The 24,328-nt window shown below is 45.3% G+C and overlaps 1 protein-coding gene across 4 annotated transcripts in view; it reads right to left on the bottom strand.

Moving 5' to 3' along the window:
- LOC119396033 (uncharacterized) overlaps positions 1-23,985 on the bottom strand; it is an 88,167-nt gene extending 64,182 nt beyond the window's left edge. For 3 of the 4 annotated variants that reach the window (XM_049416879.1, XM_049416881.1, XM_049416878.1), the window contains exons 1-8: positions 23,180-23,985; positions 8,478-8,642; positions 7,161-7,254; positions 6,959-7,044; positions 5,958-6,047; positions 5,788-5,877; positions 4,723-4,812; positions 1,504-1,565 (exon numbers count right to left, since the gene is read on the bottom strand). In XM_049416879.1, coding sequence (XP_049272836.1) covers positions 1,504-1,565; positions 4,723-4,812; positions 5,788-5,877; positions 5,958-6,047; positions 6,959-7,044; positions 7,161-7,254; positions 8,478-8,642; positions 23,180-23,855 — 1,353 coding nt within the window. In that variant the 5' untranslated portion in view covers positions 23,856-23,985. The remainder of the gene's footprint in view (positions 1-1,503; positions 1,566-4,722; positions 4,813-5,787; positions 5,878-5,957; positions 6,048-6,958; positions 7,045-7,160; positions 7,255-8,477; positions 8,643-23,179) is intronic. The other variant, XM_049416880.1, reaches the window with a different exon arrangement.
- Between the last annotated feature and the right edge of the window lie 343 nt (positions 23,986-24,328).

The raw sequence follows: 24,328 nt of genomic DNA, 5'->3' as shown, positions 1-24,328 counted from the left end.
GAGCGTAATCTGAATTCGTAGGGGACGATTTTTCGGTAACTAAGAGGCGTTATTTCCGACAAATCCGTATGAATTTCCTTGTGGCTTCGTGCTACAAACGGGTGGTTGTCTATTTTTCCTTTCTTAACCCTTCCGCCCCTTGCGGGATTCCGCAGAACTGCTCTGCGCCCATGGTTAAACCTTACTATCGGCATAGTAGCATGCAGTAAGAAGCGTCGATGACCATTCTGTTCAGCGCACGTTAGTTTGCATGAAATAAAAGAGAGCCTAGCATACTCCGCGGTTTAAAATCTATTCTGACGGTCATGAATGTGAACGGCAAGTGTGGACGAGTCTAAGTACTGGCCGGGGCTGTTTTACGTTAAAGGAGTACTGGCAAAATTTGGAGGCGAGATAACTTCTGCAATAGGTTTGTGGGAACACACACGCATCATCTACAAAATATCAATGGTTAACACTGCCTAGAACATATTTAAACTCAGCCATAAAGTGCGCGTCGCGCAATTACACGCGAAACGCACCACCTCACGACATGGACGCCAACTTTGTTCCAATGCAAACAACCATCAACCGCATACATCACGAGTTTGTGTTGGCTGTCATGCTCCTTGCGAGTGTTCTCTCCTGGCAAACCTTTTCAACCGAGAGAGGGCGAACCTCCTTTATGGGCTTGCGCGAGAGAACAAAGGCTGACGTCATTGCCTCGGCAGTGTATCCTGGGGGTGATCACTCATATTTACAACCGCCTATAGGGGATTATGGCAGCACCCAGGTAGCTTCCCTTAAAAAGAGTTGTCAACGCGGTGCTTACTGTTTTGTGTGATCTTAAGTGCGTTTGCACATAAACACATCTGGGTTCGTCTGTCTCGGCGCTCCCTGAAACCGCAACTGCCACCTGGCGCTATAAAACCGTCTCCAAATAATTAGCCGTCAGGCGCTCGAGCACGCGAGGCTTCCCGCCGTAATAAGCGGGCCGATAGCTACGCATTGCAACCGCAAAAACCAATATGCAAGAATTTTTGTGTACTTGCTCATTTAAGAAATGCATGTTAGCGCTAACACGAAACAAATATTTCAGTAAGAAAGTAGTTACCATTAGCGCCATTCTTCCACTTTCTCGATTCTTGTTTGGGATAACGTTCCATCCAGTATTATACCTAGTCTTGTCCATACCCTCCGCACTTACAAATTTTCTCTGCCGTAGGAAACGCCTGTGCATAATGCAACTAGTGCGTCGCGCAAGTAAAACGCTTTCAGTCCTTCGTGCGCATTAAGGAAGGAGTTAGTGATGGTTTTTTTTTCTTTATTTAGCTTTATAATATGTATGCGTGTCGGAATGTAGGGATCCTGGCTCAAGAGCCGACCAAGCAGAGAAGATTAAGTCCGCATTGGTTGCAAACTGTGCAGATTAAACAGTAAACGTTCATTTCCTCTGTTGGAACATTATATTTGGCGCAGTCGTCGGCAGTACCGAAATATGTGTGCTGTGTAGGGATTCCTTACCTGAGGGTTAAATTCCCCAGGTTCCGTGATGTCATCGTCACTAGAGTCTTCGTTGGGCAGACCTGCGGTTAAAGAAAATGGCATTCTAAGCAATGAGCAACTTTTTTTTTTTCATTTGTGGGTAGGCATGCCTAACGCGACAACAATCTCTAGCTGCACATATCATAATGCGACAGACATCGGCCGTGAACGAACAAAGATATAGCGAAGATCCCATGCACCCGGTCGGAATCCGCATATAGAAAGCTACCTCCCAATTTCGTCATTCACCCAAGGCTGAGATGAGCCCGTTTAAAAGTATCTTTTCAAGTCTCATCTTAAATCTCTTCCTCCCACTTTGTATAACAGGATATGATGTCCCCAACGTCGACGATCATGTCTGACCAATCTTTTCTTGTAGGTCTTCCCCATACGGGCAGAAACAGGGTACTGACAAATTTTCGAAGTTCACTGCTATACAAAATTCCTGTATACACAGACGGGGCTGCGCAATCTGAAGCTCAGTAATGGCCGGTAAGATATCTTATTTTGACATTAAAGACGATTTCCGTGCGGCGCACCTATTGAAATCGACACTATGCGACGTCAGGCTACAGCGTCAATTCTGGTGACTTCACGCACCAGTGTCTACCAGTGCACCTGGTTGTGATGAAGTGAGGAACCCGAACATTGAAAATGGCCGCTTTTACGTCACCAAAGACACTCAAAATGGCGGCTTCGGCGTTACAAACGGAGCGTAGAGGCCGTGGAAGCGTCGTGACACCTCGCGCGAGTGCGTGACGAGAAGCTAATACCTTGTTGTAACGTCAGGATACAGTAGGAACTGAAACTAGATTTTAAAAACGTATTTTAATTGCTTTTTCATGGTGAGTGCACCATGAAAAAGCAATTAAAGTACGTTTTTAAGATCTAGTTTCAGTTCCCACTGTATCACACTGATCATTCACACTGATCAGAGCATTCTCTGGGCTGCTGGGGGCTTGCCCTTTCATTTGACGCAAAAGAAAACAAGATTTTCATCTTAGTACCCCTATAAGAGAGCGTAACTGCGTACTGGTAAGCCACTGAGTGTACTGGAAGTGGCATGGCGTAAGTTAGGCATGGTCATGTTGGATCTGCGGGTGTTTATGTTCAAAATTGGCTAGCGCGAAAATCGACAAAGACTAAGAAGGAACACTGATGTACAGGACAGGCGCTTTATGTTTTTATGTGTCACTGGTTATATAGCAAGATCCGGCCGCAGGAGCCACGATTAAGCGCAGCCCGGGGAAGTTTATGTGAAAAGCTCAAATTTAACGGCCCACTCAGGTAACCACAGAGCAATAAGTTATTCTACAGGCTTGTTCTATGTACCAGAACATGATCCTTAAGTCAGTGCTTCTCGTTATACCATCGAAGACCCTGAAACGATGTGCCATTCCTTTCGTACCTTCTGGACGGTCGTGCTCCCGCTTGAGACCTCGCGGCGTGGAGACTTTCTTCTGTCGTGCCGCCGTCGCGCCAGCCTTATCTTTGGCGCTGTCAGCAGGCTGGCCATCGTGCTGAATCCAGGGCGTACTGTCTGCAGTGAGCATACCAATTCATACGAGCTTACCCATTGTTTGTAGTTTAGGATTCACAATCCTCCTGAACCTTGTAATTCCGAGGATGACTGTGAAGCTATAAGTACACTTGGTTGCGGCCTTGGATCAGAACGTAGTCAAAGCTGACGATTTACTTCATCGTGGCCAAATTTGAATGTATGAGCTCGTTGATGGGCTCGTGGATTTCTTGTGTTTTTTTTTCCCTCTCGTGTTGGTTCGGCGTCCACTTTATTCAAAGTATGGGATGTATGGTTCCTGGCCCACGTTAAAGTGACCTACGTCGAAGTGAAGCCGCTTCTTTAATTGGTTTAATTAGATGGGATAAACAACCCCCTTTCCAGGGCTGTCAAAAATAATTTTTCGCTACTTCCACATAGTCCGCGTAAACTTATTTCAAGAGTCCATATTTTTAATATACTTAAGCAGGAAGTTTACGTTATTTAATTGATAACGAAAAATCTCAAGCGTAAGCAATATCGCCTGTAAGTTACATCGTAACGATTTCTTGGCACCGGGGAGGACGAAATAGCATGTAAAATCGGGAGAAATATGAAAGGGAACATGAAATCTGTGTTTAATCTGCTGTATAGTACCGGGAGTCGATTTTGATCATTTTTTCTGTCAGATACAATTTTTTTTTCGCACGAAATGACGGAGCTGCGTGCACATGACCCCAAATCATGATCAACATTTAGACAAATAATCACATAATAATATAAATATTACAGTATATAAGCCTTCGATACTGTTGCTCGCCTTTTGCATTTACCAAACCTGAGCATCTACTGGCCACCTTGTGACCTTTCATCCCACGTAGGTCATAACTTAAAAGTTCAAGTACTATTCTGCCAGACCAATATGTACTTCCACTCCTACGTGCCGAATACATCATCTCAATGAAATCCCCTCCCTGTCTCCATCGCCAGCAACCCCGATCATGCATCATTCGAGACTGCCATTTCAAACTTGCAACCAACGCCACAAATGGCGTCGACAGCACGTTAAATAAATAAATGAAGTAAATAGACAAATGATTTAGTAAATAGATAAATAAATAGTATCCTACTCAGTACTCTCCTCCTACGCATCATATTCTTGAGAAAACCGCAAGTGATCCAACCAAGCTATATCAGGACTGTCTCCTGTCGTCACACCTCGCCGCGGTGTTGTGCACATGCCAGTGTGAATAAGAACCTGAAACGTTCAATCCAGCAAACAACGGGCCTACATCCCACGAGGCCTTCCATAACCACACTCGACACAACGGGTCAACCATCAAGCCCCGCTAATGTATATCTCCGTAATCGGCCTGTGTTTGTGAATTTCTTTGTCTATTCTGAAATCCGAGCCTCCGAAAGGGAAGCAATGTTCCGTCAATCATGACTAATACCTAAAGCAAAATCTAGAAGAGCAATGTCATTGTAGTATATTAACTAGTACTACAACTTCACTCGTGCTTTTGGAAGAACCAGTCTGCGAGAATTCTTAGGCAGCGAGAACCGATGCAACCTTTCTCACGGCACTGAGGTCTACCCATAGCGTGCTCACAGTATAATGTATTTTGAAACAATATTAAACGTCTATTGCAGTAGAACAAAATTTGTAACATTATCTAGACTATGTGGCTCTTTCGTACCTCTAGAGCAACCAGGCTGCGAATCGTCGCAGGCAATGGGGGCCACTACGGGTCCCTTGCGAGTACGGCTGCCTGACCATGGCCTGCTGCCTGCAACATTTATTAGGGTACAATATTTAGCATGTTAAAGGAGGAGTAGGAAAAACAAAAGAGAGAAAGGCAAGGGAAGGGACAAATTCTATTCTACTCAGCATTCACAACCCGTGGGTTATTTTCTTGAAAGAACCGCCGAGTTATCAAGCCCACATATCAGTGGATTCTCTTGGCGTCACACCTACTGGCTGTGTTGCACACGTGTAGCTTCATGTTGTACACATGAAGATATGGTTAACACTCTGTACACTCTGTTTGCTGACACTGTACAAACTGCAACCCTCGCCCCTGGTTCTATCATCACGTTGTACACATGAAACGGAAGCGAGGGGGTGTTGAGGGGAAGGCAGTTTGTGCAGCATGTCGGCAAACGTTGCCATTTGAAAGGCAGCCTTTTATAATAATAATAATAATATCTGGGGTTTAACGTCCCAAAACCACCATATGATTATGAGAGACGCCGTAGTGGAGGGCTCCGGAAATTTTGACCACCTGGGGTTCTTTAACGTGCACCTAAATCTAAGTACACGGGCCTCAGACATTTTCGCCTCCATCGAAAATGCAGCCGCCGCAGCCGGGATTCGATCCCGCGACCTTCGGGTCAGCAGTCGAGCGCCATAACCACTAGACCACCGTGGCGGGGCGAAAGGCAGCCTTTTAGATACCTTACGTATGGATCCCTTATGAAGTTTTTTTTTTTTTTTTTGGCCTTAAGGATTCGAACAACACATCGATACCGATCTTCAGAATTACTAATATATGGGATTCTGCAATATAGAGTTGTTTCACGGTTATGTTGGAACAGATGGTGACAACACGAGAAAATTGCTTGAGACCAGTCATGTCTGTGTAGCTGAGCAACATATTAATTTTTTTTTTGATACGGGATGAAGAAAGTCATGTGCGGGCCGGGCCGCTAAAGAAAGGTCCACGGGCCGCGTGTTTGAGACCCATGTAGTAGAGCTATCATACCTTTCGAACAACCAGGCTGCGAATCTCCGTAGGTGACGGGAGCTGGTCCAGCTTTTTTCGCGGCACTGAACTCTTTCCACGGCTCGCTGTCTGCATAACGCATACCCGAACACGACTATTAAAATACAATAAACATAACGCACCAAATAGACTACACAGCTCCTGCGTACCTTTAGAACAGCCAGGCTGGGAATCGTCTAGGGTAAAAGAAGCAGGTCTGGGTTCCCGCTGTGCACGACCATATGGCAACGGCTTCCCGTCTGCACCATTTATTTGGTTACAGAATTTCAGATACAAGAACAGTAACACCAAAAGAGAAAATCATCGAAGTGTAGCCATTGCAATCACCAGCTTGCCGCTATTCGCCATGAAAACGGGAAACGGGCGTTAGAGGTAACAGAGGGACAGAAGCTGTAAAAATGCAAGGGAAGTACACGCCAACGCCATGGAAGCTTTATAGCGTGCCGCACAGTGCAGCAAACATTGCAGCAATGCGTTCAATGCCTCAACTGCTGAACCAAGCCCTTAACTATGATCCCGGGATATCTCCGCCATGGAATCGCTCAATTTATCTAGCACAGTCGGGCGCGATTTTCTTGCTAACAGTGTAAAGGGGACAGCTGCAAGAAAGATTGAATTTAATTATGGGGTTTTGCATGCCGATATGGCCCGAAGATTAAGAGGCACGCCGTAGGGGAGGATTCTAGGTTGAGTTTGACCACCTGCAGTTGTTTATCATGCATTTTAATCTAAGTACTCAGACGCGTTCTTGCATTTCGCCCCCATCTAAAGGCGGCCGCCATGGTCGGGAATCAGACCCGCGTCCTCGAGCCCAGCGGCGCTATACTTTACCTGCTGAGCAACCACGGCGGGTCACACAGCGAAGGTGACTGACCGTCTCTTCGAAGGCTCAATTGTCGCAAACGGGACTTTCGTTGGCGTCAGTTCATGCATATGACGAGCTGCCTTTACAAAATATACGGCTAGCTGATTATCTACACTAAGAAACGTCCCCCGTACAATGAAAGAGCCAGGCTGTGAAGTTTTCTGTGTGACGAAAGCCGCCCTGTCTTCAGTGGTGGCATCAGCGCTAGTCTATGGTGGGCTGCATGCCCCATGCGTTCGAGCACAACTTCCACTACTTGTCTAGTCTAGGAAGCTCATCACTTACCGTTCGAAGAACTTGACTGTGAAGAGCCTTCGGTAACGGAAGCCACTCTGTCTACTTCCATGGCGCTGGCGCCAGGCCCTTGTATGCTTCCTGCACCATGTACAGCGGCACGAAATTTAGGTTAAAACACTTTATCTAGTCTAAGTGACTATTTAGACTAGATTTAGACTTAGACTAACTGTCTGTTAGTTCTAAATATTACTTGCCGTTCAAGGAACTTGGCTGTGAATAGTCTTGGGTGAAGGGAACAGCGTAGTCTACTTCCATGGAACAGGCGCCAAGCCGATGTGTGCTTGCTGCATCGCGTATAGCGGCACGAAATTTCAGGAAAAACATTTTGTCTGATATACAGGGCATCTCTCACACTTACTATAAGGCCAGGAAATATCGCTGTCGCTCTAGAAAACGTATGTCTTTAAAAAAGAAAGCAAGGTAAGACACAATATGTACACGCATGAAAAGGATGACTAGTGGGCCAAAAGGAGAACTGCAAGTACTAATTGTTTGGGCAAAGAAACTAAAGCCATATTTTCCGAAACTTAGCCCTCTCGTATTACGAGAACTTTTAGAACTGGGCCGCAAGGTTCCCTGAGTAACGGAGTACACGGGAGTGAATTCTGCCGAAGTATCGTCAATATGTCTTACGTTCTATACAACAGCAAGCTTACACAAATCTCAAGACAACAATTCCTGGAAATTGCCCATCACCCCAGTTTTAAACAACGAGTCCTCGAAATTATGGGTGGCGTCAACTCAATAGGAATTTTCTTTCACTTCTGACTACAAAATACTCAGGCCATCAAGAAGAATAAGGAAGTAATTGCAATTTATCAAAATGTCTACACTATATGATTCCCTGTACTCCATCTCTCATAAAGCTAGGCGGCCAAGCTTTCGGAGCACTGCAATTCTCCGAAGGCTTTTCGATATTACAATCTTTAATCATTATTACACTACCTGCAACAAGACTACTGTCTCAGTAATAAAATTTCTAGAATTTAGCCCTCACATACACTTCGATGAGCCAGGCTGTGAAGCTTGCCGAGAAGTACGATTCACTTGCACTTCTTCCGTGAAATCATGGTAAACCCATGACAATACATTTCTGCACGTAACTTAGCAAATGAAGATTAACTTGATCGCCCCCACGTATCTTCTGAAGAGAAAGGCTTGAAAGCTTCTTGTGCACAAAAAGGAGATAGTTCTTTACATTTAAACAAGAACATGTTCTCTACAACGAGATTTCTGACATAAATGTCCAGATTTATCCTTCGGTCATACACAGTTTCCAGAGGGAGAGGGCTAGTAAAGTTTCTTGTTCAGAGGAAGACACTCGTTTCGCACCAAAACCCACTCCCAAGCGAAGGCGTGTTATTTGTAAAAAGAACGTCCACACGCGAATCGCTGAATGATACATACTTTAAAACTACACACAAGCAGAGCTGTCTGCAAAAAACTTATGTGCGCTAATTTCGATATCTAATACTCTCATTTTTTTTTTACTGTAGCCCAAACGTACTGTTTGAGGAGTCAGGTTGAGACGCTGCCCGTGGAGTGTTAGGCATAGACTCCTCAAGCATAGGATCCTCATCCGCAGAATCTTCATCCGCAGAATCCTCATCCGCACAATCCTTCTCCGCAGAAAGCTCATCCACAGAATCCGCACGTGGCTCGACAATGCGTTCTGAAAAAACAAATGAACCAGAAATTTACACAGAGCCCAGGCAATGATGCTCTTACAGACGGGTTCGTACCCAAATTTGGCATTACTTCGCAAAATTTATCGGGATACTTACAATCGGATTTATTCGCACATTTACCAACTGGGGCAGTTGGTGCCCTCATTGGGGGGAGGTAGCTTTGCTAATATAGAGCACATGCTCTGACGATGTCCCTCGTTACTGGGCATTGAACGATCGGCCAAGTGGTGCTCCACCATCAGAAGCCCCAACAACGGGGATCAGTTTTTGGGCAGTCCAGAGAGCCCACAATGCGGCTGTCAGGCTTACCCTGGCCATCCCAACGTCGGAGGAACCCGCTGCGCGCCACTCGCGTCTAAGGACTGATAATAAAGTATGACCGACCTACAAGCAGAAAAGCATTACGTTTTCTTACCTGATCGTTAGTTTGCACACCGCTATATCTTCTCCCTCGTATTCGCATACATTGGAGTGGTAAACATGGGGAATGTTAATCTTAATTTTTCGTGCACTTTCGTGCTGCCGTAACTACATCGAATATTTGTGAAGGCGCGCGCAAATTCGTAAACACACTGTCATATCCATCAGAGCAGAAAACGCTTATGTGAAGATTGTTTTTCACGATGATCACTGGAGTGCGGAAACCGGCAATTCACGAAGACAAAATTCTCATGCGAAAAGAAAGCGCGTTCATCTGCCATACTGACATTTAACGTGGTACGAATACTAAAGCTTCGTAAGTGTTCGCATCCCGTTATTTGATGTACAAGTGGCTTTGCGTACCTGACGCCGAAGAGATGCTATGGTGCGTTCGTACAATAAGGACACGGTGCTTCGCTTTCTGTCGAGCAATTATCAACAAAAATGTGACTGAAAAGCAGGGCTTGAAGTCCGGGGAAAAGAGTGGAAGGAATCGAACTGGCCCTCTTGCCAGGTGAGCTACAAATTATGTGCTCATGCATACTGCCCCCTCACATACGTCAGTCACAGCTTCGAATAGTGCTCTTCTGAGGCTGCCCTGGCCCGACGTAAGCGGTTGAAGTTGCGGAGAGTAAAACATTATTTCGCGAGTCTTGCGAGCAAAATAGCACACCGCGGTAAAAGTTGAATGTATCTCTTGCTAAGCCACGCTACGTGCAAACGAAAATTGCATAGTTTCTAGCTTTATCCAATTTTTCTGTTGGTAATTGGGACCCCGAGTTACGGTCCACCCAATTCTTTTGGGCGGGAATCTCAGTTAGCAGAGTGGGAGCGGGGCGATGACTAGGGATATTACGGTATACGTACACCTAAACAACCCAAGTGGTTTGATGCCCAGAACTCCGTGGTGGTAATTGAGTCCAAGGAAGAGCCCCCTTCCTTGGCAAGAAGAAAGATATAAAGTCCAATGCACACACTAGGTGAGCAATCAGTCTGGTGTTATTTTACGTGGTGACATTTGTCTTGCTACAGGCGCTGCTCGTAAATCGCTAATTCAAGTTGACGCCATGTGTAAACAGCAGTTTCTGCTAAGGAGGGATATTGTTTTTTCTCGATACAGAGCATATTATTAAGACGAAAGCCTCAGATGCCTCATCAAACGCGAAAAGTGACCGCCAGCGTCGGTGGCGTCAACAAGAGTGATGCAAAAAAATCACGTGATGACGTCACCATACGACGTCATCATGAAGCCGCAAGTCCCCCAAATTTATGACGTCATCATGACGTCGCTATGACGTCCCATAGCGTGGCGTCACATGATGACGGCATCGCATGCCATGGTCGCTTGATCGAAATTTCCGGAGCCCTCCACTACGGCGTCTCTCATAATCATATGGTGATTTTGGGACGTTAAACCCCATGTATTATTATTATTATTATGGTCGCTTGATCAAAGGTGGGCCAATCCCGGAAGCACTGCACAACAAGGTGAGGTGGGTGATCGCGTTAAAGAGCTCGCTTCGCATCCGGTGTCGGCGTCGATGTCGGCGTTTGTAGCTGTGAGCGAAATATCATCTTGTCCGTGACCGAAAAATCGAGAAAGATGCAAATAAAATAAAGAAAATCTTCCGTTCAATGGAGAATGAAACCCGGCCGTCTGCTTGGCAAGCAGGTGTTCTACCTCAAAGCTGCGCTATTGCTTTTTTTTTCTCTTTAATGCATGGAAATATTACCTGTAGTTATTGTGAACTGTGCACTACATAATTAATCACATTAGAATTACCCTAAGATACACAATACCCACATTGTTCCAGGCAGTAAAATGCAGTTCAAAAGTCAGGCAAACACAGACAAGCGTCCAGAAGCACAAGCTATTCCGGAACGGGCTCAAAAGTCTCAACAACACTGCGCACTTGAGCAGCAGCTTCTCGGAAGACAGACCTCGTCGATCGTGGCGGCTCGGCGTGTCCGTCAATCATGCGACTTTTCCATAGCGAATAAAGTCCTAATAATGTAAACAAATCATCAGGTGTATTATTGGTGGGGCTCTTTTTGAAAGAGAGGAACCTAATACCATGAGCTGTGATAGGAAGCTCTTTTCTGATTGTTCTCCTTAGAATGTCCCAGAAATAAAATGCGTCACGACTCACGACAATGAATAAAGCAATGCTCTATCGTCTCCGGTTGGTTACAGAGTCTAGAATTTACAGTCCAGGGCGCATATATTGCTTTTTTCATTGAGCCATGTCTTCACTGGTAGAGTGGATGTGCGCAGTGTAAAGAAAACCGTTCTCGCTGCCGGCGATATACACATTCTACGTACACGGAATAATACATCATGGCCAGATAAAAGCAAATATGCCAGTCGGTAAACAAGTGTAGGGAAGAGGTTATTCACAAGTGAAACGGTTAGCGTTGTGCTGTCAGTGTCGTATAGATAATCGCTTGAGACTGCTTCGGAGAGAAACACTATATGAATGTCATGTAGTGGACGGAGTCTCCTTAACGCATGTAATATTGCGTGGCAGAAGCACAGAATCGCGCAAGGCGTCAAAACATGGGAATTGCGCAAAGAGTGGGTGTTTTAAAGGCCCACCCATTACAAAGCGGTCAGACAGGTATAATCATCATAACTGCAAAAGCGTCAACAAAGTGAGCAGGTGCGTAGGTTCGCGTGTTGCCTTACGGGCGCGTAGTGGGCCCTTCGCTGATTTGCAAGAGGAAGAATTATGGCGTATTCCGCACTTAACAACTGTACTTGCAGTAGGCATTCTAGGATAGTTTGAAACAGCCAATGTTGCGCGCACAGTCATTGATTTCCTTACGGCGCGGTTTAGGCATGCACCGAGAACCAAGCGAGGCTAGTAATTTAGATGGCGATGCGCACGGAGCCTGATTACGCTATCGGGTTCTACCTTTGAAGGCGAAGCTCAAAGGACCTCCAAGTTTGTTTGTTTTTACTCTTGCGCCCACATTTAGGTACGTATTCGTAACATGGACCCCAGTTATTGGCCATCACCACCGCTAGTACAAGTGCTGCGAGTTTCGTTGCGTCACAGCCGACAACGAGCGAAAACTGGCAGCAAAGTGTGACGAGGAGAGGAAGAACGGTGTCGTTCTTTCCACTTGACCAGCATCTCCTGCCCAAATATGGCTGCGCCAAACAAGCGTGGAAGATTCTGGGCTTCGTCAAATAAAAGTGTGCTTAGCCACAGAAAAGTTCATATTACCACAAAACAGCGGGAAGAAAAAGTGTGAATTGCTGCCCAGGTGGCGCTCGTTTGAAGCAAAAAAAAAAAAAAAAAACAGCGAAAACTAAGATGCATGACCAGGAAGCATATCGCGTCAAAAAGAACGCGCTGGTATGCATAATCGACCCTTCAGTTGGAGCTTTTTATCGAATTTCAACTGACGTCGTTTCTGTGCGAATAATTTTCTTTCCTTTGACACATGCGCTTGCACGACAAAAGCGGTGTTTGAAAAGAGAGAAAACTAAAAGGCACCATGGTTCTGGCCTCGACGAATCTCTCTTGGCGTGATTATAAGTACTGATAAGTGAATACTGTTATGACTGCCACTGTCGCCACGTCGCCTGTGAGAGTGGTCCGGCGGTATTCCAACACGACTCGAGATACCCTGATCTTTCCCGGAGAAGGGCTTCCCGCGAAGAGGTGCACTTCACAACGGGAAGAGAATGGAATGCTCAGAGGAAGAGCGCAGGGTGATGCGAAAGCTGGCGCCGGTATCACAATGGGCCACTGTGGGCTGTTTGAGACGCTACGGCGCCGACCGGGTTCGTGTGTTTCGAACGAAGCATTTAAGTCGCCCTAACTCGCTCCCTGCTGTTTAAGGAAAGAGCGGAAGGACTTGCCCTGTCTCCCGTTCTCCCAGTCAGACCCGGTGTGAGCGCCATTGACCGCTAGAATTTTTGCTGCCTCAACGTGCGCAACATACCATCTTCGACAGTGTTGTGCGGTTGGCTGGCCTCTTTGTGGGTGGTGTCCTGTGTGTGATTGGCTACCATCAGGAAGGAGGAGCCTGCCTGAGGGGTTATAGACAGAGTTGCAAAAAAAATCCATTACAGCGCCATATGTACGTATGTACATGAAGCAGCCGACGGCCGCCATTGTGCATGAGCAGTCCCGTGGGTTTAGCCGGACGTGCATACCACTTGTATCACACAAAATGCTCACATCGAAGTGAAACGTCTATCTCACGCTCATATTTCTTTGCACTCGCACGAGCGCCGAATTCTTGTGTGTTCTTTTTATTTGTTTTCATGCACAATGGCGGATCAGACCATTATTGCTTGAACACTTCAGGGATTTTTTACAGCGTTGCTGGTATTTACGCAACTCGTCTGTTACGACAGCGCCGGGTGAAAGAAGTTGACGCTGCAGCTAGCGCTGACGCTCTGTCCTGGAGCTCTGGGCTCTGGAGCCCTGGGTTACTTGCTCATCCAGGCACTCGTCGCTGAACTCTTCGCTATGTAAATAAGTTTGAAAAGTTTGATTAAACCTGTTTGTTTTCATTTTCCCATCTCCCGACCATCAGCCTTCACTAACCTGTAGGCTCAGTCACGCTACTGAATGGACTCCAGGTACGACGCAAACCCACGCCACAACTGGCGGCAGCGGTGGGATGGAGCTAATCCCGAGTTCCAACAATACCCTTGTATGAAATGATAAGTTAACAGCCTTGTACCGCGACCGCTATCGCTACACAGCACATGAGTTGATTGGAGCGGGTACTAAGCGTACATCGGCAGTCGGGTTTCCATACTCTTCTTTAAAGTATGTATTGACAGAATAAATTTACTATTCACTGCAACTTATTCCTCCGGTGGGTAAGATTTTGCCGGCGGGCAGCAGCAACACGGCATAGGAGTCGACAAACAATTAAGTAACGTCATACGCGCGAAGTAATCTCTCCACGCTGTGTTCACTGAGCCTTAACGCAATACTCTCCGGCGTTGATCGACATGAAGTTGAGATAGCTGGTAAAGATTCCTCATGAAAGAGAGCAAGGTGTGCAAGCACGGACACAGGAGAACACGGCAGCACAAATGCCGGTTATCCACTGAAAGACCCACTGTGGCGGAAAAAAAAGACAAAAAATACTTCAACACATTGTCGTTCGAATCTTCCTTTCCATAGTGCTTGAAGCCTCTCTCCGTTGCGCGGATAAGCTTTTGTGTCCATGCGCGTACTTAGATCGCAGTGAATCAAAGAATAGCAGCTGGTCAAAATTACCGAATGATTCCGTTACGGAACGCCACGTAATCGTATAGTTATTTTTGGCACGAAAACACCATAATTTAGTCTAAATTAGTAAGACGTCTAATGCAATGCATCGCATTGACGTTTGTCGTACTGCTGAATCTGCTGAATTTACAGGGTGTTTTTTTAGACAATACAGGCGTTTTATAAAAATCCTATGACGGTAAGCCTCTTGCCGTTTTCGCACATGAACTCTATGTAGAGGTGGTAAAACTTCGCCGCAGTTAAAATGACAACGTTGCCACTAATTAAGAAAGACTCGCTAATTAACTTTTTAATTATTGGCTTGAGGGCAGGTGTTTATATTAGAAAGTTGTAGTGCGTGCCATTTTATGGCACACCCATTCTTTAAAAATGACGAAAGTTGCACATAGTTCGAGATATTCATCATCGAATTTCAAAGGTGAAATCGAAACTGATCGTGCCCGGCGCGCACAAAGTGCGGCGGAACACCGGGACGACACGTGACAGGGAAATGACGAAATTCGAGTGAAGGCGCGCCGAAGCAGAATTTGGCCAGAAAAATCGGCAAGCAACTTTAAATACACAAGGAGACAGCTTAATGTTTGCGTGCGATGGGTGGTGATTAAGTGCTTCTTTCTTAAGCTATAAAGAGGTGCGGATACCTATTTCGCGTGCCTGCAAGAAGATGCGCCGAAGTGGTAGCTCCTGAGTTTTATGCTTACCAGACAAAGAAAAGGTTGATATCGCGATTTTCTTCTGCACAGTTCGAAATAAACGGATAAACACCAAACCCTATACGCGCCAAAATAAGGCGATGCGCGAGCACAAGTGAGATGACTTGCAGCTTTTCACGAACACATACGGCCGCGACGCGCCTTCATTCAAATTTCTTCACTCTCATGTGACTGGTACTTCCGGTCTGATGTGGCTGAACAGTCGCGCTTCGTGCGCGCTTTGCGCGATCAGTTTCGATTTCACCCTTGACATTCAATGAAGAATATCTCAAACTACGTGCAACTTTTGTTATATGCAAAAAATAGGTATGCCATAAATTGGTACGCACTACAACTTTCTAATATAAACCCCTGCTCTCAAGTTAAGATAATTAACGAGTTTTCATTAGTGGTAACAGTGCCACTTTAACTGCGGCAGAGTTTTTCCACCTCGACGTGGAGTACGTGTGCGAAAACGACAAGAGCCTTACTGTCATAGAATTTTTTTTTTAATCTGTATTGTCTAAAACACACCTTGTTGACCCTTAGTTGGATAGCAGGAGTGCTAACGAAGGGCACACAACGCATGTGCGAGCAGTAGAAGGCGAAACGCTGCCTTCGCATTTGCCCCCTAGTTAATTCTGCCCCGTGGAGCATTTAAATAGCACTGTTGTCTGTGTTCGTTTTTATTGTCAAACGGACTGCATTTATTATTAATGCGCTTATGAAAAAAGACCTGCCTGAATTTCTCTCCGTTTCCGCGGAAGATTGCACGATCGCGAAGCGTCGGCGCATCGGTGCGCATGCGCAGTCGGTGACTCGGTAATGAAAGTGCCTCGGCTGCCCACAAAGTTGCTATCGCGATAAAGTGCTATGACAACATGGGTGACAACTTGAAACTTCACACAATATATTCATGTGGGCAACTAAAAATAATGGCCGTGAACAGCCGCCACGTTTACATTCTGCGCTTCGTCGATTACGACCTCATTGCGCCATTAGGATACCATGCCACAAAAAAAGGCATTTTAAGGCATCCTCCCGAGCAAGAAGCCGATTTGTCGGATCGGAGAGATCACACACTTGTGAAAACCGCGCAAATTTCACGTGTACACTGCAAATGCAAACTAGCCGAATTGGGCGTTTTAAGGGCTACAATCCTCCTTAATACTACCTTCATATGGACAGTACTACCTTAGGGTGTAATGAGGTGGGTGCAATAAAGTTCTGCGTCCTCAATTTTACTTCGTTAAGAAATTATGTGGAAGAAAGGAGGTAAATTCACCACCTGACGCCATTCGTCGAATGGAGTTCCAAGAACAAAAAACTCCCATCTCATTTCCTCTGGCATGTTTTCTCTTTTTTTTCCGAAGCTTTCCATAATGCCTTCAGTGCTGGCGGGCATGCATGCAGCTGTGCGGGGGAAAGAAGTAAAAGAAAGAGGCGGCATGCTTCAGCGCACTAAAATCCCTTGCACAGATAGCCCAGAGAAAGAGATATACGAGACCTTCCGAACGGCTGGAGAGGAAGCTAGGAAGCCCTTTGGCCTCTGCAGCCTACTGCGGCCCGCCCCCGCCAGGTCAAAAGCAAGCCAGACGAGGCGCTACCGAAGTGAAATGGGAGAAAGCTTCGCTATGCTTCGCGCCGCATGCGCACGCGAACAAAAAAAAAACAGAAAAAAAAAGAAACGTGAGGAGGGAGTCGTTCCCGCGGCGGCGCGATCGTCGTCATGATTGTCGTAGCTACGCCGGCTAGGCCTTGTGAACGCCACTTCTCAAGTGATCAGCTGTGTCGGTCGTGTGTGCGCGTTTTGTGCCTGCAGCCTCACTGTGTTCTCGCCGCTGGATGTGATATGCGTGGTTTGACGACAGTGCGACATGCTGCGCTGCGAGTGCGATAATCGCGACGGCCCGTCGACTCAAGCGAGCGTGCCGCTGTGCATTACCAAGCAGATGATGGGCGCCCTGCGTGCTCGGCACAGTCAGGAACAAAAATGGTAAGTAATACTGATGTTCTCTCTCTTTGCGAACCCTTATCGTCGCTTATGCACCTGTAGATGACCTTCTGCACATTGCGTCGCTTGAAAAGTGCTATGAAAAGCAAGAAAAAAAAAGAAAGAAAACAAAATCGGCATGTCAAGCTTGCGAAATGCCCGCCAGCGCACCATGAGCGTGGCATGTAACCCATGCTGTACATTACACGCATGTCATTCATTGTTTCCATGTTACCAGCTGTCATTTATGTACGGCATACAGTCACGTCACGCTATACCAGTCTTGGTATGATATTAAGTTAGAGAACCGGACGCCAGTGCACCAGTCTCCATGCCGTAAATGACATACATGTCGTTATTTTCATGTTACTATATGTCATTTATGTTCGTCGCAGAATCACGTCACGCTATATCAATTTAGGTGTATGTCAAGCTAGCGAACCGGCCGCGAGCGCACCATGAGCGTGGCGTGTGTACATGACATGCATGTCATTATTTTCATGTTGCCAGCTGTCATTTATGTTGGACGTACAGTCACACTGCACAATACCAATTTTGGTGTATATGAAGCAGGCGAAACGGCCACTAGCGCCCCCGAGTCCATGTTGTCAAAATAACGCCATACATGACAAGCGTGTCATGATTTGCACGTTAGAAACTGTCGTTTATGTGCGTCATACACTCTTGTGACGCCATACCTATTTTGGCAAATATCAAGTTAACGAAACAGTCGCAAGAGAACCAAGAGAGTGACGTGTAAATCATGTCGTTAATGAAATGCATATCATGATTTTCAAGTTAAGACCCATCATTCATGTTCTTCATGCAGTCGTGTCATGCCACACGAATTTTGGCATACATCCCATTAACGAAACACTCACACGAGCTATGAGTCGTAGGCGGCTAGATAGATAGGTAGATAGATCCGTTCAAAGTCATAGAAGTGTTTAACAAATGCTTCGCATTTAAGTCGTTAAACTCAGATAGCAATGATGTGTGATGCATGTTTTGGAACTTCTGTGAATATCACTCATGCTTCATACGACCAGTCAATCGACCCAGGAGTGCGCCCTGATAAAGTTGTTTGCACGATATAATTTTCTTGCCTGCGATAAAGCGTGAATGAGGCATGATACTTTCAGGGAATATACATTAGAGCAAAAGGCCACGGTTATCACATTGTCGCATGATGGAATGTGCATAAAGGACAACTTTCTTTTCGATTTATTCTTTTCTCCAACTTCATTTGTTTGTTTTAATCCTTCGTCATCGTGTCAATTTGCGTACATTGACATGTGACAAGACCGTGCGCTCTCATTTTGCAGCATCTACCTTGGATGCAGTCAACTACCCTGGATATCTTTCTCCCGCCATGCAACTGCGAGAACCCACCGAAGCACAAATTGTCAGGAAGTGAAAAGACTTTTCGGCAACAATTTTGCATTGCGCACTCTGCCCGTCTCCTGAAATAGCATATTAAGGTACATAAGCACTGTACCTTCATACATATGCATCAAGGAACAGTGAAATAGCATATCAAGGTACATTAACATCATTAGCTTGGATTCATTTAGCTAGAACGAGTAAATCATGTTAAAGCTATACAATGACGGCCATATCATGTGACAGACATCTGCTAAGTGCAGTGTGTATTGTGAAGCACATGCGTTTTATGGTATTGAATGAATGGATAAATGTTTATTCCAGCAAAATACAGGAAATGGGTCTCAAGTGAAAAGCGACAATGGTAGCTTGAGAAGTGCACAAGGCCCAGTAGAGCAAAAAGAGAGACAGAGCAGCAGAAACGTGTGCACGTTCAAAGGCAAAACATATACGCATACAAAAAGAAACAGGAAAGACAAAGCAGAAGAAACGTGCACATTCAAAGGCAAAACACCTATGCCATCTGCAAAGTGACAAAATCAAAAAGGGTGAACATTTACGCTAGTGAAAACAATGAAAATCAGAAAACAGTGAAAACAGAAAAGAAGGGACGGCCATTCAACGGCATGGAAGGAATGCAACTTCATTGGTCACGTATCAACAGTGGAATTAGCCAAGGTTACATGTGCATATTCTTAGCCATTAGGAGATGTGCAAGGCTAATTTAATCGCATTGATATAAGTCAGCTGTTGAGTCTGTTGAACCAGATTGTTGAATCATCTTGTTTATTCCCTCTCATTAATTTGCTGTTTTGCATTATGTTGCCATAGTTTTCAAGGTCAATACATAGTATCATGACTGTTGACACAATTTGACAAGGTGAAAGCGCTGTTATTGTGCCCAGGCCTTAGTTTATCCTCACTAGAAGTGTGCTGTTTATTTTTGCCATGGTTCAGTGCCAAGTTGCCCAATCTTCACTCCTAAACAGAGTAGGTGCGGTTAATCAAGACCTTGCTAACATTGACAACCCTTTTAAAGTGTACTTATAATGATAACTTTACTGACATCAAAAACTACCCACATAATGGTAAACATGGCAAGAGTACAATTCTGGTGGTGTTTCGCATTTTTTTTACATCCGTTTGTTTTTCGCCCTGTGCACACGAAGTGAAACGCTCACAAGGAAATACTTAGCAGCATCTCAATTTTGTATTTATTTCGTGTTTTGACAAAATGTCTGCAATAAGGATAGTCAAGTGCGAATCTTCGGTAAGACATTCATTTTTATGTATACAGAAATCTTAGTGGACTTCTTTTTTGTGTAATTTTCAGGAATACACTTCTGGCAAAGCAGCAAGTGTTGCTTGCCCACCAGTCTGTGTTCAAGTCAAGTGTATTGTGGGCATGGGTGTCGGCAGGATTTTGTCTTGGGGGTGCAAGGCGGTGTAACGTGTCGGCCTGGTGAGCAGGAGAGCATTGGTGTGCTACTAGTAACTGAAGTGTAATCAAAACCACAGAAAGATATAAACACACATGACTAAAAAAGCCGCACATGTTCAGCTTCAGTTGTTAGTAGTGTGTCGTTCTGTCCCCTTTGTTGCTATCTGTTCTGATTTCGTTTTCACGTTTTCCTTACCTATGAAATGAACTCCTGACTGTTTCACAGTCTCTATATATGTGTGGCCAATTTTTATTCATCCTCATGGCATATTAAGTCCTAGGATCTAATGTGCAAAGCGACCAGTCACTATTTACAGGATTTTTTTTATTTAGTGCCTGTGATTGCCTAATTGCAAGTTGACGTTGCAGCCATGGTGCTTGGATTATTTTCAATGTGGTAATTATGCGTAAGCCATCAAGTGAGGAATTAAGGATGAACTTTTGAGTTACAGATGGCACTAGCTGGCATAAAAACATTGAAGCATGGCTGTACTTGTTATGCATATTAGAAGTATTGGTACACTGCAGTCATGTGATTATGCCGACAAGTTCCCAAGCACACTTCCAGAAATTTACGATGGCTTCCAGGTATCTGTGAGTAAATATGTACAGCAACATATGGAGGCAACCTTGTAATTTTGTGGGCATTGCTGAATGCTTTTATGCACCTTGGTAAGTGGACCTACAGTCAACACCACAGGTCTATTTTGGGCTTTTTTGTAGGAAACTCCACTCCAAAATCATGTGCGACATGTTTTGATGCCATAGGGCAAACTAATGCAATAAAAAACTGTACAACTGCCTGTCTACACGGTTTCATATTTCCCAAAAGTGATGCTAGCCTTATTGTACTAATTAGTTGCCTTCGTGTGTAGACTGACACCAAGTTCCTTGGGTAGCTTATTTTTTTGGATTATACTTACATACTGGCACGGTGAAGTGCACATGTTAGTGCGCATCATGATGAGATTTTACACCCTACTTTCGTATTGCTTTACTGCTGTGAATTATGTATAGTGCTTAGGCTGTACTGTATATGTTGTTCCACGTGTTCAGTTTTGGGAGTAGGTTCTGTGCACGACGATGGAAATATATACCTATATCCTTACATTGACACGAGAACTGCTGCTGTTTTGATTCCAATAAAATGTTGCAACCACTGGTTCTTGTATCAATTGAAGTATCACTACTTGTTGTGCATGCAAATTGAAGAAATGAATTGGTGCTTGCAAAACAAATTGCTGAAACACTGCCTGCTCAATGTAACTGCTTGTTTTATTACCAAACACATTGAACAGATGATTCACAGATTATGACACATTGTAGAAGATAGGCAACAGAAATACAGAAAGTCATCACTGTGTTCTAACGTAGATTGGGTGATCTTTTATCAATAGTAGCATAATTGAAGGTTGCTGTTGTATAAATAAAGTTTAACGTAGTGTGCAGGTGGACGAGGGAGTGCACATATGATAGTTTTTCCAGTTTTCTGCATATTTGCTACAGTCCTCGTGTTTCTGTGTTACAATTGTGAAATTCTGAATTGCAAACAAGCCAACCTCTCTGCTGCTGTGGTGAAGTAATTCAACAGAACCATATTTTCTCAAGAACAGCTGTTCCATTGAGGAAGAGGCTAATGCTTTTTTTAATGGATACTGCATCATCTGTCTGAGGGGAGGGCCAAGTACACATGGACGTTCACAAGAGAGAAGTGCAAGTACATTAACTTTTTTGTTTTGTGGTAGACCTGTCACTGGTAAACTGGGGAGGTTGTCCTTGACCTTGGGGCACGCGTTAGGCATTCGCTTTAACGCGGTGGCGTGATGCTTACCAATAAAAGCTAATTAGTAAAAAATGTAGGTAGCATCCGAGTATGAAAGCAAATAAATACTGAATATGCGTTATAGAGAATCAATGAATGCCGTGCTAAAGCGTGCATTGCGAATAAGCGTTATTGCGGAAATAGATAAGCGTTCAGCTGCTCAGAAGGCGCTGCTCGCGGCTGTACGCGCGCATTCAACGCACTTTATGTAGGCGCGTTACAATGTCCTTGTAACTCTGGAATTTTCTGCGTGTGTAATTTTCATATGCGAACGCAGGCGGTCCGCGCTAAAGGGTACATTGCGAATAAGCGCTAATTGCGGAAACAGATTTTTGTTCAGCTGCTCAGAGCGCGCTGCTGCCCCTGCGTGCAGCTCGCGGCAGTACGCGCGCATTAAATGCACTTAATGTAGGCGCGTTACAATGTTCTTCTAAGTCGGGCCTCTGCGTGTGTAACTTTCATATGAGAACGCAGGCGGTCTTCGAACCGCTCATAACACGCTGCCGCATCTGGACGCGCGCGGTTCGCGGCTGCAGAAATAACGAAAATTGCTCCACAGCATACGCTCATGGAATGCACATACGTTCGCTCATCTGAAGATACCTTTGTCACGCTGGTATTCATGAATTTAGCGCGAGCGAAGAGGGCACACGTTTATAATTTTTCTAGCGGCACGACACGGTGAACCGGAGAATTCGGAGCCGAGGGTGTTTACGTCGATCGGCTCGGCCTGCATGACGCCCCACAAATTGTGTATTGACCTTCCGCAAGAGCAAACACACGCCGATGGTACAAGAACAGAAGTTCGAAGTTGTGCCGACGGGTTACCAGCCGCTTTGTACATACATTGGTACATATATAAGCCCACGAAAAAAGCAAGCTTGCAAGTGGTGGCGCTGTGGTGTAATGGTTATAGTGCTTGCTTTGAGTGCGTGTGGTCGCGAGTTCGATTCCTGTGTCGTACGTTTGTATGCAAATGTCATGTTTGTGCATAAATACTTTGATGTCCATTTTCTATTATGTCCTAGTGATGAATAGTAGCGGAAATTGGCCGGTAAACGTAATATAGTGCCTAAAATATACTTTTTTTTTTTTCATTTCACGACCGCTCTAGGGCCTCGTATAAAAGGAGGCTTTAACAGCTCTCAAAAGAAGCAGAAAAACTCTCAATGCGCTCTGTTCAAGCCCCCAAAATGGCTTACATAAAAACACCAACTTTACCTCCAAAAGGAGGCTTTAAAAGCTCTCAAAAGGACCAGAAAAACTTCCAATGCGCTCCGTTCAAGCCCTCAAAATGAGTTCAATAAAAACACAAATTTACCTCCTTAGTTCCGTCTAATCATTCCCTTAAAGGATGTAAATAAAACCTCCTTTTGAACCTCGTTTTGAAGGGGGTTTTGCGTAGTACCTTTTGGATGCACGTTATGCGTCGAGCCCGAAACTCCCTAAAAGGCTCAAACCCGTTTGCAGTGTATATGTTTTATCCGGCACACGTCGGCCACTCACCGTGCCGTTGGACGCTTTCCAGTAGCGCCCTGTCGAAGTACCCGCTCTTCAAAGGCAAAGACTTTATCCCAATATCTGGGAACGCCGCATCCAAAGCAGAAGTCAGCCGGCGCTTCAATGAACCCGGCACGCTCGTGGCCAGTAGCTCCTTGTTCGGTGACATCACCAGGTAGATACTGTATACTTTGTCAGAGGCAACCTTCCTGTCCTTAACCAGCAAGCACGCGTAAACGGCACCGTTCTTTACGACACACTCTATTGTCACGTAACATTCAAAAGATTTCAACTTCGCGGCGCATTTCTTGAAAGCAGCTTCAACGTCGCGAACGGCATCGTCTTTGTTGTTTCCCTTGTTGTCTTTGTTGTTGCCCTTCTTGTTGTCATCCTTGTTGTCCTCCTTGCTCTTCTGCCTGAGGGGTAAGAAGTTCCACGGACCGAGGTGACGCCGCACGGAAAGTAGCCAGCAGTAGAGCCACGCAGCGCGTCGGCGAAACTGTTTCCTGCCCTCATCTTCCATGGCTTCCATGACAGCGGTGGAAACGGCGGCGGCATCGTCCAACAACATTGTCTCTAGCGAAGGAAGCCACGACTGGTTCTCCTTCTTCAGCGCCACTATTTCGAGCTTTGTCAACGCTTTCAGTCTTGAATATAAGGCCTTCCATTTGCGCCAGCCCATCTCTGTCACAGCGAAAAAGAACGCGCTGCGCTGAACGTAAAGCCGTGTCGCCACCGGCGTCTGATCAACTGGCGTAATCAGATGCGGAGCCGAGAGCAAATACCACGCCCCTTGGAGACAAGGGACGGTAGATGCCTCCCCAAAAACAAAGTAAATAAGAAAAACGCCCCGTATTTGCTGTGGAAATTTCTGTGGCATTAAGGTGCTACGAAAGTGAAAGGTATACTTGTAACGTATCAGAAAAAGGGTCACGTCCAAATTCAGTTAACAGGAAACCACGAGAAAGATTGATAAGATAGCGCCTGACGTGAACGTGCTCAAGGAGTTCACTGCATTTCTTTCAATCCGCTAACTCGAGGTGTTGCGGTGCCGTCAACCGTTCAAGTCAAATCATGGCTTCAAGCTAAGTCGCATTTCTGAATACATCGGTTATAGTAGTGCTCGCACGAGCGTCACTGGCCACTGATGCATGG

Source organism: Rhipicephalus sanguineus, chromosome 6, assembly GCF_013339695.2.
Source record: "Rhipicephalus sanguineus isolate Rsan-2018 chromosome 6, BIME_Rsan_1.4, whole genome shotgun sequence".
Lineage (NCBI taxonomy): Eukaryota > Metazoa > Arthropoda > Arachnida > Ixodida > Ixodidae > Rhipicephalus > Rhipicephalus sanguineus.
This window is presented reverse-complemented; position numbering and strand designations above follow the sequence as displayed.